Source organism: Amblyraja radiata, chromosome 5 (assembly GCF_010909765.2).
Source record: "Amblyraja radiata isolate CabotCenter1 chromosome 5, sAmbRad1.1.pri, whole genome shotgun sequence".
In the NCBI taxonomy this organism is placed as follows: domain Eukaryota; kingdom Metazoa; phylum Chordata; class Chondrichthyes; order Rajiformes; family Rajidae; genus Amblyraja; species Amblyraja radiata.
Window position 1 is genome coordinate 38,111,570 of NC_045960.1, and position 20,143 is coordinate 38,131,712.

Sequence of the window (20,143 nt, forward strand, 5' to 3'; positions counted from 1 at the left end):
CCTGGTCTTGCCCCATAGAAAAGGAACGATAATAGGGTTTGTGATGGAAATATTTTATAATTAAAACGTATTATACATTTTTCGCTGGGGAGCTGAGAAATACCAGTTTGAAGTTCAGTCTTAATCTATTCAATTAACCTGTAATCCTGAATTAGCTTTCCCACTTCTGAATGTTTTTCCCTCAAATTTGAGGACAATTGCTTTAAGACTTCTGACTTAATATCAGAGAAATGCAGATCTTTATGAATATATTTAAGTTTTCTCCAATACCTGAAGGAAACCCATAAGTAGGTTTTTTTTTGCAGTTTATTAAGTCATGCGCACCCAATGTGTTTGATAGTGGTACTGTTATTTTTCCTTAATGACACACTGCAATGCTGAAGCCTTTTCTGAGATGTGCTGTCATGTTACAAAATATGCTCTCGGGTTAGAAGTTCTGCATCTGCAACACATCAGCTGAGCCCGCAGGTCTCCATTCTAATTATACTAAAAATTAATTCACAATGTCCTGTAGTCATCATCATAATTTATTCAAATTATCCATACAGTATCCTGGTTGAGGTCACCTGCTCTCAACTCACTTTTTCATTACAATTAGATGCCCTTGAAATTACATCCTTACACAGTTTAATTGAATTTAGACTTTGGCTGTAAGACAAGGAGAGGGCAGCTTGCTCCATGTCAACAACCACCTTCAAATTTCATTGTGGAGACAGGTTTAGTTTAGTTTAGAGGTACAGCGCGGAAACAGGCCCTTTGGTCCACAGAATCCACGTTCACCAGCGATCCCTGCACATTAACACTATCCTACACACACTAGGGACAATTTACACATTACCAAGCCAATCAACCAACATACCTGTACGTCTTTGGAGTGTGAGAGTGTGGGAACCCGAGATCTCAGAGAAAAACCCACGCAGTCACGAGGAGAATGTACAAACTCCATACAGACAGCACCTGTGGTCGGGATCGAACTCGGGCCTCCGTCACTGCAAGCGCTGTGAGGCAGCAACTCAACCGCTGCGCTATCTTTGATTAATTCTTCACCTTCAAAGTTCACATTTATGGTACTATTTGAAAAAGACAATAACTGCAGTTCAACTCATGAAAGTATCCTTGTGGATGGACTCATCCCTCTATGTACTAAGTATCAGGACACTGTGTATTAATATCTTTCCATTTTACTACATAATAACAGTCTAAATGATCAACATCATGCATTACCATCATAACAATTTAGATTATTTGATTTTATTCATGGTACGAAATATTGGCATTTCAGATATTACAATATTGAAGGAATGCTCAGAATTTCAGTTGCATACTCTATGATCTCATGAAGTGTCCCGGTATTCCAAATGTGAGCTCAGAAATTCCTAGAACAACTGGTAGGTCGGCATGGTGGCGCAGTGGTAGAGTTGCTGCCTGACAGCGCTAGAGACCTGGGTTAGATCCTGACTACGGGTCCTTGTCTGAATGGAGTTTGTACATTCTCCTTGTTACATGTGGAGGTTTTCTCCGGGTTATCCTACATCCAAAGGCATACAGGGTTGTAGGTAATTGTCTTGGTATAATTATAAATGGTCCCAGGTGTGTCTAGGATAGTGATATTATGCGGGGATCGCTGGTCGGCGCGGACTCGGTGGGCCGAAGGGCCTGTTTCCACACTGTATCTCAAAACTAAACTAAACTCAAATTTGACCCACATGACATTTGGCATCCACCAACACTTTGAACTGCATTTCCATCTTGTATCACCCATCAAGCCATCATTTCTGATATTCAACTTCAGCTTTAAAGAACGTGACTCACTCTCAGTTGATGGAGATACTGGTCACATTCCAATAAGATGGTTGCATAAAGTTTCTATCTTTCATTGGAAGAACATCATGAACTGAAATCTGCGCCTGAGCAAATGCTCTACAGCCACGTTTGAGTTGCTGCGAATGGCTGAAGAACTCAAGTAGTGCGTGAAAAGTAAAGTATATAGGAACGAACTGCAGATGCTGGTTTAAATCGAAGGTAGACACAAAATGCTGGAGTAACTCAGCGGGACAGGCAGCATCTCTGGAGAGAAGGAATGGGTGATGTTTCGGGTGGAGACCCTTCTTCAGACCCATTCCTTCTATCCAGATGCTGCCTGTCCCGCTGCGTTATTCCAGCATTTTGTGTCTCACTTTAGTAAAAAGTAAAGGTTGAACCAGCGCCATTATTTTAAGACTGTTATTGATGATCATTACACAGGAGCTGCTGCTGACATGACAGCCTTCTCTACGATGGCACTGCATCCAGTGCCAAGAGGATTGATTTGCTCTCCTTCCAAGTAGCTGTTAGAACATAACAGTATAACAAAATAAGAGCAGGAGTAGGCCACTAAGCCCCTCAAACCTGCCTCGCCCCCATTCAATATCACCTACTCCAGTCACCATCTTTTCTTTTGTGCCTGTTTGTCATAGTCCTCGATTCCTGAATCTTTCCAAAATTAATATACTTCAAAAAAAATATCTGCAACAATCTTGCCTCTTCAACCCTTGAAAATAGAGAATTCCAGAGATTCACCGCTCTGTGACAATTTCCTACAGGCCTCAGTTTTAAATCATTGTCCCCTCATTAGAGATTCTTCCACTAGTGGAAATATCTTGACCTACTCCATCTACTTCTTCTACATGACAGGGCATGTTCTAATATGTTGGTCCTCCCTCTTCTAAGCTCCAAAGAATTTAGGTCTAATTTCTTTAGCTGTTCATGACAGGAGAACCTTTTTGCTTAACCTAAGCACCAATGCAAAAGTATAATTTCAGCCTGTGATATGACAAGCACTAATTTGTGGTTACGCCAGATATAAAACTATATGTGAGCATAACTACCATGAATATAATGCTCATTACATAAAAATGTTGATTCAAGTTAGTAGCTAAAATAACTTAGCAACAAAGGAAATACTGAAGCCAAACAGTAATATTACTTAGACAATCACTGTAAAAGTTCCATCTTGATTTCGGTTCTCTTGGTTCGTCCACATTTGCAATTAAAATAATGATACATTGATTTGATGCTGCTGTTTTAATATGCACCATTCGCAGTGATTGAGGAAAGAGAGGCAAACATCTCTCTCTCCTACTCCCATGAATTGTGACAAGTTGAATGGTCCGAAGCCAATAAATCATTCACAACATCATGAGCATCAGTACTGAGATTCAGTTTACAAACAGAAAATCAATTTACAGCAGAAGTTAAGAGTGAGACAACATTCTTAATTACAAGAGTGGCACTTGTGTGATCTGAAAATTAATTCCCCATCTCACACGTAACGACAGCCCAGATTTTGCACTCATTGCTACGGTAAGTCAATATATTGCATTATTCTGCTTGCTTCCTGGCCAACAGAATCCTAGAGCTAAACATGAGGCCCTGCATTGTGCACAAGTTCCTCCCATAAATCTCCTCTGAAAAACGTTGACCGACAGCAAAATCTTGCCCCCTTTTAGACCCCGTATTCTAGTGAGTCCTGCACTACCTACGGCAGGCATATGAAAAATACCACCACAAAATCCTCCAAATTCAATGGAAGGTTAAGTAAATCAATGTCAGTATCATTTCTCATGCCAACATCCCCAGTATTGAGGTCATAGATACACATAGTTGGTTGCATTGAGCAAGGCATGTCAGTGGCATGGCTCACACTGGGCTCACAAAGCAGACACTGTATGCTGAAGTCTGTTGTGGGAAGATATCATCAGATGGACATCAGTTCTGTTTCGGTTTCAGTTTACCATAGTTTATTGTCACATGCATTGAGGTACAGTGAAAAGCTTTTGTTGTGTGCTTACCAGCCAACGGAAAGGCAATACATGTACAGATACGTGATAAGGGAATAACGTTTAGTGCAAGGTAAAGTCAGTAAAGTCCGATCAAAGTAGTCCGATACTAGTTCAGGATTGCTCTCTGGATGCGGTAGGATAGTTCAGTTGCCTGCTGGGAAGAAAGTGTCCATGAATCTGGAGGTCATAGTAAATACTTGTGGAAAAGAATGTGCGGAAAACTTATTTGAAGAAATATGCCATTTCTACTAACTCCTGCAAACCTAACGAGATGTATTTACAATCTTGCGTCCATGCATCAGGACACAGAGGTCCTGCGTAAGCAGCAGAAGAAGCACAACGCCTCACAAATTAATCATTTCCCTACCCCCTTCCAATCTGTGGATTTACATAGAAACAAAGAAAGTAGGTGCAGGAGTAGGCCACTCGGCCCTTCGAGACAGCACTGCCATTCAATATGATCATGGCTGATCATCTAGAATCAGTGCCCTGTTCTTGCTTTTCCCCCATATCCTATATGCTGCATTTGATCTCATTGGCCACCTCCGAACCCAACAACGTGGAGTGAAAGTAAGTCATCCTCGATCACAAGCAGCCATTGATGAAGAAGCTACCCCATACTTTGCCATCTCTTTAAAACACCTTCAAGGTTTTCTTATTTGTTCTGAATCCTGGTTGTAATGTTAGAAATTCATTGTGTAGATAAAATATAGGGTAGATGCACGGAATCTTTTACCCAGAGTAGGGGAATCAAGAACCAGAGGATATAGGTTTAAGGTAAGAGGGAAAAGATTTGATAGGAACCCAAGGGAGTGGGTTTCCCAAGGGAAAAGCCATTGGCAGATGGGTGGACAAAGGCTAGAGAGATGAAAAAAGGAGATAAAAAGAGTGTCAGATTGGGAGAAAAGAGGAATGAGATTAAATGCCAGATAGAGGGATATAGGTGGAAGGGGACAGAAGGGGGAGGGATGGGTGGGTGGGATAGTGGGAGAAATGTGTAGAACACAAACTGCTGGAGTAACTCAGTGGGTCAGCCAGCAACTCTAAAACCTCATTACCACCTGAACTCCACTGACAAGAATGTGACTTCTACAGCTGCACGGGACAGTTGCTGATAGTTTAATGCAGAGCTGCTGATAAAGCTCTTTGCAACTTCCAGGCTGTCAATTTTTTATCCTACTCCTCCAAATTAATTGTACGCCTTCCCCCTCTTTCCCAAATAGTTAATGAATGCTTTATACATAATGCAACGATTATAACCTGACTGGTTAGCACGTAACAAAAGCTTTTTATTGTACCTCGATACACGTGACAATTAAACTCAACTAAAGTATGAATATATTTTTCTCGCCTCCGGTATATTTCCCCCCCCCCACCTCTCCTTTCATCTGAAGAAGGGTTCCGAACTGAAACGCCACCTATTAATTTTCTCCAGAGATGCTGCCTGAGCCGCTGAGTTACTCCAGCATTTTGTGTCTATCTTTGGCATAAGCCAGCATCTGTTGTTCCTTCCTATACATACAACAATTACATGATTTTTTTTTAAATTAAAAAAAAAATTCAAAAAATTGTTATGGAATCACAAAGGAAGAATGAATAAGCACTTGATAATGAAAACGCACATCAGTGCATGGGAAAATATTATCCTATCCACTCCAGGGCACATAGCAGATGTTGCTTCATGGAGTAGACGGATCTGTCAGTCAAGCATTTTACCAGGGGCTGTACTAGAGAGACAAGCCACAACTGCATCTTGCCACAGCTGACTGGTATCAATAAGCCCTGGACGAGAAGCTGAGTGGCTTCTTGAAATCATACTACCCTAGTGACCCGATGCTTTGCAAGTTAACAAGCTATCTTGCACCAAATCTCAAAGATAAGAATCCAACTAATTGATCACAGTGGAAGCACTCTCATCAATCTCTGCCTCGCTGCCAATGTCACTGCCTAGTTTTGTTCTGTTTTGTGTTCTGCTGTCATTTTCATTCAGAGTCCTGTTTTGCCTGCAGTGGATTTATTTTGGTTGCTGGCAAAGCTTTTGTGCGAGCTATTTATTTTCTGGGCAATCTGTCTGGCAATGCAGAACAACAAGCACTTTTTATTGTTTAAGGTTAGATGCTAATATTTGAAGTCTGCTTTAAAAAAAACGTTGGCCACATTATCATCTGAGCTGCAGCACCGTCTCTGTTTAATGCATCTTTCCAGTATTGTCATATAATCTTTGGAAATACTGCAAACTCTTCTCTGGCATTCATGCAAATCACAGATCTGTGAGCAAATTTTCCACTGAAAATGTTCATGATCATGCTATTGGTCCAGGGACACAATATTTGTTATTAATGGCTTTTTATAAATATAAATCTTCCTATGTAGATTGCCATCAATTTTCACAGGCTATTGCAATGACTGAACTCTAGGTAAGGGAAGGTTCCACTTAACCATGTGACATTTGGTAAATCTCATCTAAATAAAATTCACTATTTGCAAAGAGAAAATCTTATTTTTAATAGTCGAACAATGAGCATCAATTCTAATTCTGCCACAATCTAATTGCGGCCTGTTCAACATTTGTTTGTTGTTTTTTACTGATGTAAGAATGTTTTGTGCGTTTTGGTATGTTTGGATTTCATGTGAAATGCAGTAGCACCCAAAGCATAGAAAAAACATGATGCCCACATACATCGATCCAATCCCACTGCTGGTTTCTATGCTAATATGGTGAGCGAGTGGCTTTTTTCTGCAGCTGCTACTATAAAAATGATTAGGTCAGCTTTTATCTGCCTCATTTCTTTGGTGATGCACAGGAGTAAATAGCTGATATTCTGAAGAGGGGGTGTTTAATTGATGGTAATACTTAACAAATTGCATCTTCTTAACATGAAAATGTTACTGGTCAAATTAGGCTTTTAATGGCATTGATTATTTAATCAGAAAAGAAACTTTCACCTTCAATGAGATTAAGCACAGCCTTGAGGTCAACTAATGTAAATGTGATGATGCCATGCTCTGAAGATTTTGCTCATATGATCCATGCTAGTTTAGATACCTTACCTTGGAAGGGAAGAAGGAGAGACCTCGTCATAAGATCATGAGATCATAAGTGTTAGAAGCAGAATTAGGCCATTCGGCCCATCAAGTCTACGCCAGTCAATCATGGCTGATCTATCTCACCCTCCTAACCCCATTCTCCTGCCTTCTCCCCATAACCTCTGACACCTGTACTAATTAAGAAATCGGCACAGTGGCACAGTGGTAGAGTTGCTGCCTTACAGCGCTTGCAGCGCTGGAGACCCGAGTTTGATCCTGACTACGGATGCTGTCTGTACGGAGTTTGTACGTTCTCCTCGTAACTGCGTGGGTTTTCTCCGAGATCTTCGATTTCCTTCCACACTCCAAAGACATACAGGTTTGTAGGTTAATAGGCTTGGTATATGTGTGAATTGTCCCTAGTGTTTGTAGTATAGTGTTAATGTGCGGGGATCGCTGGTCGGTGCGGATTTGGAAGGCCGAAGGGCCTGTTTCTGTGCTGTATCTCTAAACTAAACATAAACTAAATTAAAAATCATGTTCTCAAACAACTGTTGCATTCAGATAGTAAGTTAATAATCTAAATTGAGGGCTGATTTGCAGAGATATCTCAGTACTGTACTGAGAGTGGACAGTGTGTTCATCTGTCCACATATTAAATTAGAATGACCTCGGAGGAGAACATAACAATTCCATGACACCTTCAAAGAAAAATCAAGTACGCCTCATGGCCAATATTAGTCCCTCAACAAAAATCAGGAAAATACATTATCTTTTTTTCTCATTTTGTAATCTGTTGGGAGCTTGATTTATGTAAAGTGAATGCTATGTTCTTTTACAGCAGTAACTGTATGCAAAAAGTAGAATTGACTGTAAATCCTTTTGGAATATACTGAAGTCATGATATGCCATTTAGAAATGGAGGACAGTCTTTACTTTGGGCAGCAATAATATTTTGTCATTTGACCCGGCAGGTACCATCACAATGTTTAAGAAGCATTTAGATAGGTACATGGATAGGATATGTTTAGAGGGATGTGGGCCAAATGTGGGATTAGTGTAGATGGAGCATGTTGGTCGGCGTGGGAAAATTAGGCCGAAGGCTGTATGACTCTATGACCATCAAACAAAGCAAGTGAAGACATCCATTATAATACTCAGTTTCAATAAAGCTTCAATCAAGACCTGCTACATTAACATATGCAATTCTGCGCTGTCTTTTTTTGTAAACCAGCATCTGCAGTTCCTTGTGTCTGCAATTCTACATTGGCTGGAGTCAGATATTCTCTGGATTCAGTGTCAAAGTATGTTGCATTAATGCAGGCATGTTTGATATATCATTGGAGGTGCTTGTGTCAGATCATCAACTTTGAAATCTCATAGCTATCAAAGCAGTACATTTGACGGAACAAGGTGAACTATTGGCAAGAGAAGTAACTCGAAAAGAAACAAGCCAATCATAACCAATCTGGCATGCTCAGGTCAAATTCACCGTCGCTGGAGAAGGCACATGAGTCAAGATATGGAAAATATTAATGCAGCTTCTCATTTATATCATGAACAATTAATCAACATATTAAGAGGGAAGGATTTGATCAATACTGATTAGTCATCACTATTATCAAAACAAAACTGAAGAAGGGTCTCCACCCGAAATGTTACCTGTTCGGTTTCTCCAGAAATGCTACCTAACCCAGAAGATAGACACAAAAAGCTGGAGTAACTCAGCGGGACAGGCAGCATCTCTGGAGAGAAGAAATGGGTGACGTTTCGGGTCGAGACCCTTCTCTGCCTAACCCAGAGTTACTCCAGCATTTGTGTCATCCTGACAATCTTTTATTCATTCATAGCTTAAATGTCCATCCATGGAAGGAAGAAACAAGGTCATGAAGTAAAAATGACTTACTATATTTTTCCTCAGATCAAGATTCGTAGAATCAACACCTAAAAAGAAAGAAACGAGGAATAAGTAGTTTCATGACAGGAAACAAAATGTCTCTCAAACCAAAATCAATTATAAATGATTGACCACATTCAATACTGAACAATGGAGGACTTGCTCTTGTTCAAAACTCTTTTTTTGTTGCAGGTGGGTAATCCTGGTTGCAACTGCTGTGAGAAATGGAAAATCAACTGGCCACCAAGTTGACATGAGTGAAGACAAAAAATCAGATTTCCCAAACATCACTAAAAGTGCATAATATAGCATTTGTCAGGATCATGCTGATTGCTGCTCCAGTCTGAAATCAAACATCTGACTTACCACACAAAGATTCAGCATCCAGACTTAATCAAGGAAGTGTAAATACTGGAATTGATCTTGAGGAGGACATGGCATTTTCTGTAATTTGTTAAAAAAATATTAACCAGGTGAGATAGTGCCATCACCGTACCACAAAACGAACAGTGCCATCAATAGAGGATAAGAGAAAGGGGAGAATTTTGAGAATTCAAAGAAATGTCATGACAGTTACAAAGGTGGAGTCAAGAACAAGTGGCTTCTCCCATCATCGCAACTTCAAATCAAATTAAACAAATCTCTTCCATCTCCCTAAAGGAGAATGTCATTCCATGTAAAATGCCTATTAATCATTGGAACTCTTGCCATCCATTCATAATGTCTGAAAGAAGACCAAATGCTTCCTTGTTTAGTTTACCCAAACTCTGTAACCACAATCACATTGTCCTTAATTTAAAAATGGAAAGATGCACAGGTCCCTTGCAGAACACATGCTAATACAGCTATCTATTTTATTGGTCAATGTTTGGGAAATGTCCCTTTCTGACCTGAAGATCTCTGCTTATTTCAACCATCAGAAACGAGAAATATCAAGGGTGGGGCAACAAGCACATGAGAATATTAATGCAATATAAGTGATTACATTCATCACCTCTAACTCCAAAAGAGCAGGGTATATGAGAAACAAAATGCATAAATACTGTATATAGGGTGATGGTACTGTATATATTTACATTAACCTGTGCACTGGTTTGTTCAATTCGCTAACTAACCTCCACATATGTCATGTATAATCATATATTTACATATATTATCCTATTTTCCCTTTTATACATCAAAGGAGTAATTCATATTTTCCACATTATTTATAGATTTAATCTCTCCACTCTTTCAAATTTCTGATCTTCTCAAAGGAACTGGTGTTGTTGGTGTTCTACCCACTTCTTGACATGGGATTTAGTGCCATTCATTCCACTGTCTCTACTAGATATATTGCTGATCACATTACACTTTGATTTTCTCCGGTGAATGGTCTGCATGAAAACTTACTATTTTATCTCTCCTTTCTACAAGATATCCCTTTGTACCACATATATCCCCTATCGCTCCATCAAACTATTTCCAAATGCCATATTTCCCAGGTAGCATTAGAACATGAACCATACCTTCTTATTGGAGATATTTATCTCCACGTCATAATTTTGATAAGCTCAACTGTCTCTTTTTCATTCTCCCCTCAGTTATATTCTAGATCCTTAAAGGGCCTGTGCCACTTAGGCGACTTTTTAGGCGAGTGCAGGAGACTCTGCGCTCGCCGCATGATCGCCACATGGTCGCCACATGTTCGCTGGTGGTCTCTGGTGAGTCTCCTTCATGGTTGCGAGGAGTTCCCGCATTCTGGGAACCAGTCGCGGCCTCAGTATGGTCGCCACAGATTTTTCAACATGGTGAAAATCAATACTTTTGTAGTCGTAGGTGCAGTTGTAGTGGGGTCGCCATGTAGTTATAGGTAGTCGAGCTGGTAGTAGGTAGTTTTAGTTAATCTCCTTTGCTGACCAGGCATTTTCATTGGCTTAACCTTACTGTTCATCGTGATGTGTGTCTGTATCACCTTGGCTTTGCACCGTGTGAATTTCAGACATCGCTCCCCCGCTTTCCCTGGCCCCCGCCTTTGCAATGTGTGTGTGTGTGTGTGTGTGTGTGTGTGTGTGTGTGTGTGTGTGTGTGTGTGTGTGTGTGTGTGTGTGTGTGTGTGTGTGTGTGTGTGTGTGTGCGTCTGTGTGCGTCTGTGTGTGTGTGTGTGTGTGTGTGTGTGTGTGTGTGTGTGTGTGTGTGTGTGTGTGTGTGTTCCATTCTGACACTCGCCATTCCAGTTCCCGGTTTTTCAATCAATGCCGCAAGCTTGATAGTCGCCGGCAGTCCGCTGAAAAATCGCCCAAGTCAGACAGGCCCTTAATGCATTAGTAGGACCAACCTGTTGTGGATTAGCATGTCATTCTGTACATTAGAATACATTCATTTCCTCTGGCAATTAAAATATTTGCCTACTTCATTTTAGCTTTGGGAACTCTAGCCTTCTCTATAAATTTATGACTATAAACTGTGATCACACTTGTACTTTGCATTCAACAAAATATCCTGAATTTGTCGATCCCAACTTCATTGCCATTGATCTTTTGCACACATTCAAATGTGAAAATTCTGCATTTTTATAGCTTTTAATTTATTTATCAATGAAGCCATAAACCTATCACTCAGCACAGTCCAATAAATTGCAAAGATGTAATGAGAGAATAATTCTTTCAAATAGTGATTTTAATGGACTTTAACCAAGAATTGGACAAGGCAAAAATTAAAAGAAATAGTCACAGACTATCTGGACATATCACACAAAGTCTTTGGTTATGCTCTTCAGCAGAATTTGACTGTTGTGCTTTTTCCCATTGCTCTAGCAGTATATTCTGGTGCTTTTCTCTCTTCCTTGCCAATTTGTATTATATGCTGTTCTTCCTCCTATCCTGGACAATACAGTTTACTTGGAGACATGGAAAACTGCCAGAAGTTGTGGAACTCTCCAACTACACTCTGTATGCACAAATATATCAAAACATCCCTGTCACACATCAGTAAGCAATACAATAGGGAACTGAAGTGTCTGGGAAGAGTCTTTGATAGTGAGGAGTTGGTATTTATTCAGTTCCCTGGAAGGTGGGAAAGGAATCAGAAGCAGAACTCTGCTGGTGGTTTTCCTATTCTTCTGGTCTGTAAACCTAACAAAGTACTCCCTCACAAAATAAACAGTAGCTGTTTTATTTAAGCTGCTTGACATCCAGGGATGTTTCCATTATTTCCACAACCACATGTTTATTATCTGTTTATGCTGATTTAGGCATTAATAGTAAATTGATCAGCATCAAGCATAGATGCCTGGATTTTGTGTTATGTTTCTTGAGGTGGACAGTGGTGGAAACTCAGGTCATTTTGCTTCTGTAAAGAGGGGATACCTGGTTCTTTCCCCATCGATAGTACTGGGAATGCTGAGTCCAGCAATTCCCATTTATTTAATCTTTCTGGTTGCCAAACCTTTTACAAGGATGTAAAATAACCAAAGTTGAATGCAGAAAGACTCCACAAACAAGTCACAAAGATGAACTATTCTACCTGCAACATTGAACACCCCATCTCTAGATGCTTTCAAAATGGCTATGGTCATCCATCTTAAATAGCTGTGGGTTCTGTGAGTCTACTTTTGTTATACCGTTAGTCAAGGGATTGCAGGATTTCCAAACAGTGTTGATAAAGAAATATTACATGTGATACATCAAGTCTCCACTTAAACGTGTCAGTGTTATCTGCTGCTACTACTCCACATGACAACAAGATCTAGCTTTATCTCATTTGTCTTTTGCTGAACATGGCTGGGTACAAATTGGCTGCCACCATTGTCCACAGGAAAAGTGATGAAAGTGTTCGATCCAACAAATATGGCATGAGTCATCTACTTAGTGAGAACATGAAATGCAGTCTGAGTGATGCTGCTGACATCTCCTGGTGCAGTCGGCAAGATGCCAGAGGCAAGGAAGTTCATAACGGCTGTGACATTGAGTGCAGCAGTCAGGTGAATTCAAGCCTCTTCCACAAGGTGATCCAACTCTAAGAGAAATCCCGGAGAGAAGCAGAGACCCAGTGTCATTCGTTCCACTGTCTCTACTAGATATATTACTGATCACATAACACTTTGATTTTCTCCGTGTACCGTTCCTCAGTGAACAGCAGATCACATAGTGCCGTACAAACGGTATGGATTCCTGTAAGCAAAACTCCTTTTGCTTGCTCAGCAACAGAGGTGTCTAATCCTTCCTTGTGTTATTGCGCTTGACTGAGTGAAATTATTAGGATGCAGGTGAAAAGCAAAACTAATTGCTGGAAGGCCCTTCAGAGTTCACAACATTCTGCAGCAAATCCAAATGGTGTAAAATTGTCGCAATGACCAAACAGTAACCAGTTAAAACATGCATTAACAGACAAAAAAAAAAACATGTACTTGAGAACTCAGTGGGTCAGGCGGCATCTCTGAAGATCATGAGTAGATGGGTCGGGACTTCAATAATGGATCTCATTTTGATCTCTTGGGTCCTACTGCTATCTTTCAGCTCCCCTCTGAGGCCCCACCATCTGCACCCACAATCCATGTCCCACTCCACCCCTCTGCTCTCTTCAGAGTCTGTATCAGACCCCAGCCCTTAACCCTGTAAGGTTTTCATCATCCACCCTGACCTTCCCCATTCCAATGCAGAATGGTCAGTCCTCAGCAGAAGCCTTACCTTTGTACCTCTATGCCCACACCTCAATTGTTCTGAGCCCATCATGATGTTGAGGTCTTCTTCTCTGACCTCTGCCTCCAGGCCTTTTTCCTCTGGTAAGGAGTCCTCGCCTCTCAGTGACGAACCCTTCTCCCATCTCCAACATTCCTCTTCCACATGGACTCCCCCTGTCAGACCTCTACCCTCTCTGGACGTTTTTTATTTCCAACTGCCATCGCGTTCTGAACCATCTTAAGACGTCTGAAGATGGGTCTCGTCCCAAAAAGTCACCCATTCCTTCTCTCCAGAGATGCTGCCTGTCCCGCTGAGTTACTCTAGCATGTTGTGTCTACCTTCGATTTAAAACAGCATCTGCAGCTCTGTCCTACACATCAACTGTCTTAACTTTGCTACATCCCTTACCCACTCCAATCTCACCACCTGTGAATGCACAGCCTTCCTTTTACCCAGCACCAATCCCATAATAAAGGGAAGGATCCCGACTTGAAACATCACCTATCCATGTTCTCCAGATTCCACCAGCACTTTGTGTCTTCTTTTTAAACCAGCATCTGTTCCAGTTCAACCAGTTCCGTATATATCCAGTACACAGACCAGACAGAAAAATGGTCACAACCAGCAATGTTGTCTGTCTAATTCCTCCCCAACAATTTGACTCTGCTGTAATTTCATATACCCACCACTCCTTGAGTGAAAATGTCGATATTCTAGAGTAGAAATAGGTATTCAAAGGTCATAAGGGATAGTAGAATTAGGCCATTCGGTCCATCAAGTCTCCTCCGCCATTCAATCATGGCTGATCTATCTCTCCCTCCCACCTCTGACACTTGTACTAGTCAAGAATCTATCGACCTCTGCCTTAAAAATATCCACTGACATGGCCTCAACAGCCTTCTGTGGCAAAGAATTTCACAGATTCACCACCCTCTGACTAAAGAAATTTCTCCTCATCTCCTTCCTAAAAGAACATATTTTTTATACTCTCCACAGTAGAACTGTCTATGAGCATGTATTACCAGCATGATCACTGTAATAATGGAAATAAAACTGAAAGTACTAGAAAAACTTAACAGGTTGAACAGTGCTTACAGAGAGAGAAGACGTTACATTACTGGGGGAAATGAGAGAAATGGGAAACATGTTTAGTTTTGGTAAGTTTAGACATACAGTGGCCCACCGAGTCCGTGCCGACCAATGATCACCTGTACACCAGTTATATCCTACACACAAGGAACTATTTTACAGAAGTCAATTAATTTACAAATCTGCACGTCCTAGGGATGTGGGTGGAAACTGGAGGGCCCGGAGAAAACCCTAAACAAGCAGAAGGAGAACATACATACTCCATACAGCCAGCACCCCTGGTCAGGATAGAACCTGAGTCTCTGGTGCTGTAAGGCAGCAACTTTACCTCTGCGCCTCCGTGTGTGAAACACTGAGAAAGAAAGTAAAGAAGAAAGAATAAACAGGAAGGTCTCTGAGAGAATTGAACAGAATGGGATAGAATCCCACTTTTTAAGAAAGGCGGGAGAGAGAAAACAGGGAATTATAGACCAGTTAGCCTGACATCGGTGGTGGGGAAGATGCTGGAGTCAATTATAAAAGATGAGATAGCCGAACATTTGGATAGCAGTAACAGGATCGGTCTGAGTCAGCATGCATTTATGAAGGGGAAATCGTGCTTGACTAATCTTCTGGAATTTTTTGAAGATGTAACTAGAAAAATGGACAAGGGAGAGCCAGTGGATGTACCTGGACTTTCAGAAAGCATTAGATAAGGTCCCACATAGGAGATTAGTGGGCAAAATTAGGGCACATGATATTGGGGGTAGAGTGCTGACATGGATAGAGAAGTGGTTGGCAGACAGGAAACAAAGAGTAGGGATTAACAAGTCCCTTTCAGAATGGCAGGCAGTGACTAGTGGGGTACCGCAAGGCTCGGTGCTGGGACCGCAACTATTTACAATATACATCAATGATTTGGATGAAGGGATTCAAAGTAACATTAGCAAATTTGCAGATGACACAAAGCTGGGTGGCAGTGTCAACTGTGAGGAGGATGCTATGAGAATGCAGGGTGACTTGGACAGGTTGTGGGAGTGGGCGATTGCATGGCAGATGAAGTTTAATGCGGATAAATTTGAGGTTATCCACTTTGGTAGCAAAAACAGAAAGGCAGATTACTATCTAAATGGCGTCAAGTTGGGAAAAGGGGAAGTACAACGGGATCTGGGGATCCTTGTACATCAGTCTATGAAAGTAAGCATGCAGGTACAGCAGGCAGTGAAGAAAGCGAATGGCATGTTGGCCTTAATAACAAGAGGAATCGAATATAGGAGCAAAGAGGTCCTTCTGCAGTTGTACAGAGCCCTAGTGAGACCACACCTGGAGTATTGTGTGCAGTTTTAGTCCCCTAATTTGAGGAAGGACATTCTTGCTATTGAGGGAGTGCAGCGTAGGTTTACAAGATTAATTCCTGGGATGGCGGGACTGTCATATGCTGAGAGAATGGAGCAGCTAGGCTTGTACACTCTGGAGTTTAGAAGGATGAGAGGATATCTCATTGAAACATATAAGATTCTTAATGGTTTGGACACGCTAGAGTCGGGAAACATGTTCCCGATGTTGGGGGAGTCCAGAACCAGGGGCCACAGTTTAAGAATAAGGAGTAAGCCATTTAGAACGGAGACGAGGAAACACTTTTTCTCGCAGAGAGTGGTGAGTGTGGAATTCTCTGCCTCAGGTGTCTCTGCCTCTGGAGGCAGGTTCTCTGGATGCTTTCAAGAGAGAGCTAGATAGAGCTCTTAAAAATAGCGGAGTCAGTGCATATGTGGAGAAGGCAGGAACGGGGTATTGATTGGGGATGATCAGCCATGATCACATGAATGGCGGTGCTGGCTCGAAGGGCCGAATGGCCTACTCCTGCACCTATTGTCTATTGTCTGTCTATTGTCTATTGTCTAACACAGGCAAGTTTAACCCAATAAAATAAATGATGGTGCAATGTATGACAAAAGGACAAGGAAAAGTAGTAAATAGTAGAGGTGTAAAGGGTAAAAGAGACAAACAGAAATGCTGCTAACGTGGGCATTCCTGTGGAGAAATGGGGGTTAATGGGATAATAACTGCTGATGCTGTAAATCTGAAATAATATCCCTGTTTCCATGAGAAATCCATGGCAGCAATCTGATTAATTGCAAGACTCTTCTGCACAATGGACAAAATCCCAATGGAGTTTGCATTCAAAGGTTTTCTTTTACTATCATGGCCAAAGCAGCAGTCCTGAAGGGAAGAGACAAAAACATAACATGAGTCTTGTCCCTCACTGGTCGTACCTCTGGCAAAGCAGACCCATTGACTGAAATACCTTTGGAAGATTTTTTCTTGGCTAAAGCCTAATGCTATCAGAGATACCATTGGGTAGGAAGGGAGTACTTGATGGGATTTCACCACGTGACCACCAAACCACCCCATATGAGGTTTATTCATCAACATTTGTCAAAGCAGATTGGCAGCTGTTGTCTCCAGTGCATAATTTACAAACATTGGTAATATCTGGCCCTTGTGACTTTGAGACCTGTGGATCCTTTTGTTATTTCCCAGGAACAGTAAATGTGAAAGATAGACACAAAGTGCTGGAGTAACTCAGTGGGTCAGGCAACATCACTGGAGAAAAGGCTTTTCAGATTGGGACCCTTCTTCAGACTCTAGACCCTTCTTCAGAAAAATATCACCTATCCTGTTTTCCCAAAGATTCTGCCTGACCAACTGTGTTACTCCAGCACTTTGTATCTATCTTTGGTATAAACCGGCATCTGCAGTTCCTTGTTTCAACAGTAAATGTGGTTTGAATTAATCATCATGCAGATTACCTTCCCCACAATGAAATGGAAGGATTTGTGGTGGATGTACTGTATAGTTGAGGCTCGATTTCTTTTCGGAACGTGAAGGAGAATACATAAATGGCTAGAATGAAATAAATATGGTCACAATCTATCTATAGAAGATAATGTCTATCTTCGGTTCACCCATCCTTATTCCCCAGGGATGCTGTCTGACCCGCCGAGTTATTCTAAAACTCTATCTTCGGTATAAAGCAGCATCAGCAGTTCCTTCATACACAAACAAATACGGTGTTTGGCTGTAGGTGAGGGGCATAAGGACAGCTAATAGTTGGTGATTAGTAATCATATAGTAGTTAACATGTAGAACTGAGGTACAACCAGCTTTAAATGCAGATTTAAAGATTTGAAATTTAAAGTGTGGACTGAAATATTTTGTTTCTGGGAAAGCAGAATATGTATGGGATTTGGCATGGAACAAATTATCAGAAAAATGTGAGGACTGTGTGGATGTCTAGAGCATATGGTGAAGGATGACATGACTGCAAACCTCAAATAAAAGGGGGATCTTCACACATGTGGAAGAGTAATTTTTATAGTTCATGGAAATAGTTTTAGAGGAAGTAAAAGATAGATATTAGTACTGAGTTTGGGATAAGGGTCCAAGTGAATGGATAACTGCCTTTGTCATTTGTGATTAATAAACCACTCTGTTTTTCTACAAATGCAGTGATATCAAAACTGTTTAATTTCTTTTCAGGTTGTGTTCCAGCTTCAATCTCTGTTGAACCCGTGTAATATCCTAGAAATATCAGCTTTTCGACAGAAATGAACTGTATTGGTATATATTCTGACGACTGAATATCTGTAGCTTGAATAATTAAATCAAAAATTGATTCTGTGAATAAGATTCTAACAAAGACATTAAAAAAATATATTTGAAATTGCATGTGATCAAAATTTCAAATGTTTTAGCTTTTTGGCAATTAAACTTCCATCATCAATGATGGAATTATCTATCTCCATGATTAACTGTGAGAGTTTTCTCTTTTCAACAAAACTCTGTGTGAGATAAGAGGAGCTAAATTGTACAGTTCCAAAAATGAGTACAGGTTTGCAACGTGCAATTAATCTGCATCTGTCATTGGACATTTGTCCAACTCAGTGAGATATGCTCATTCAGACAATGTCGACATGCAACCAGTACACAGGCTTCATGTACCAACAGGGTGCCACAACTATGACCTCCAGCATCCTGGAATTGGAAGGTACATTGTGGCTGGAGCAGGTGCAGCAAGTCATATCTGATGTGAATGTCATGGAAGACGCAGAGAAATGACAGGAGAAAGGGGAATATAGAGTGCTCGAGGCTTTTGTGCATCACTCAATAAATATTACACCAGGAAATGTAAAGGAGATTAGGTGGCCTGTGCCTGGAAGGAGACAGGAGATACGACAGACATAAACAATGGGTTAACCTATGATGAGCATGTGATGGCACTGGGCCTGTACTTGCTGGAGTTTAGAAGGATGAGGGGGTCCTCATTGAAACTTACCGAGTTGTGAAAGGCCTGGATTGAGTGGATGTGGAGAGGATGTTTCCACTAGTGGGAGTCTACAACCAGCGGGCATAGCTTCTGAATAAAATATTTTTAGAAACGATATGAGGAGGAATTTCTTTAGTCAGAGGGTGGTGAATCTGTGGAATTTATGGCCACAGATGACTGTGGAGGCCAAATCATTGGGTATTTTAAAGGTGGAGATTGACAAATTCTTCATTAGTAAAGGTGCCACATGTCCTTCTAAACTCCAGCGAGTACAGCGAGAAACTTCCTACCTGAATATCAGTAAAGAAACGTAAGGATGTTCTCACCTGAAACCTGTTACCAGCTGCTGCCCTCTAATATCAACCTTAGACTCAGGCAAAGATTGCATTGGAAATGGCCGTTGGAGTGACTGCCATCATAACCTGTTATAGGGTAGCTTCCTTTCAGCTAGGGATGGACAAATTGCATCTTGAAATTTGTCATCCACTGAAATAAAGCTTCTCAGGGACTCTCCTTCCCAGGGACCAGCAGGGTCACCTTGATTCACTAAACCTATAGGCTTCCCCATGGTGCAGGTCCGTATGGCAACAAGTACATTTCTTTGCAGCCGCAACAAACCTCTGCCGAAAGCAAACAATGACATTTATGCTGACACACGAAATGTGCTGGAAGAAAGCCTTGGTAAGCTGCATGGACAATTGTGAAGGAGTGGGTGGTGTCGTTTTTTTGTCACATGCTTTGCAACTCCATCTTGAGGGTAGTTACCTTGCTATTATTTATATGGCAAACACTGAGGAGCAGAGTCAGGAAGGGAAAGTTGAGGAAGAGGAACAAATGCATAACTATTTCCTTCTCACCTGAGCTATCTATGAAAATCTCACAACAGTAACAAACACCAGCTCTTCATTCACAATCACCACTCTTTCCAAAATTGATTCTCCTTGTGCCCACATGGCCAGAATGTGCAAGTATATTTGAGGAGACATTTCTTTAGCCAGAGGGTGATGAATATGTGGAATTCATTGCCATAGAAGGCAGTGGAAGCCAAGTCATTAGGTACTTTTAAAACAAAGATGGATAGTTTCTTGATTAGTAAGGGCGTCAAACGTTATGGAGAGAAGGCAGGAGAATGGGGATGAGAGGGAAAAATAGATCAGCCATGATCACCGCCTGCCCCCACGGTGATATCACACTGGCCAACGAACTAAACACCACCAGGAATGGAATAACCCCGGCCATGGCGGAGGGACAGGCCTTAACATTGAGCACTCAGGAGGTACAGTGCGCTCGGCGTAGGATCAATCCACGCAAGGCTGCAGGCCCGGATGGAGTCCAGGGAAGG

General features: G+C 41.3%; 1 protein-coding gene across 1 annotated transcript in view; it reads right to left on the reverse strand.

The window, feature by feature from the left end:
- Positions 1-20,143, reverse strand: part of LOC116973735 (PC3-like endoprotease variant B) — a 704,916-nt gene that overhangs the window by 623,472 nt on the left and 61,301 nt on the right. The window contains exon 3 of the mRNA XM_033022045.1: positions 8,755-8,792. Coding sequence (XP_032877936.1) covers positions 8,755-8,792 — 38 coding nt within the window. The remainder of the gene's footprint in view (positions 1-8,754; positions 8,793-20,143) is intronic.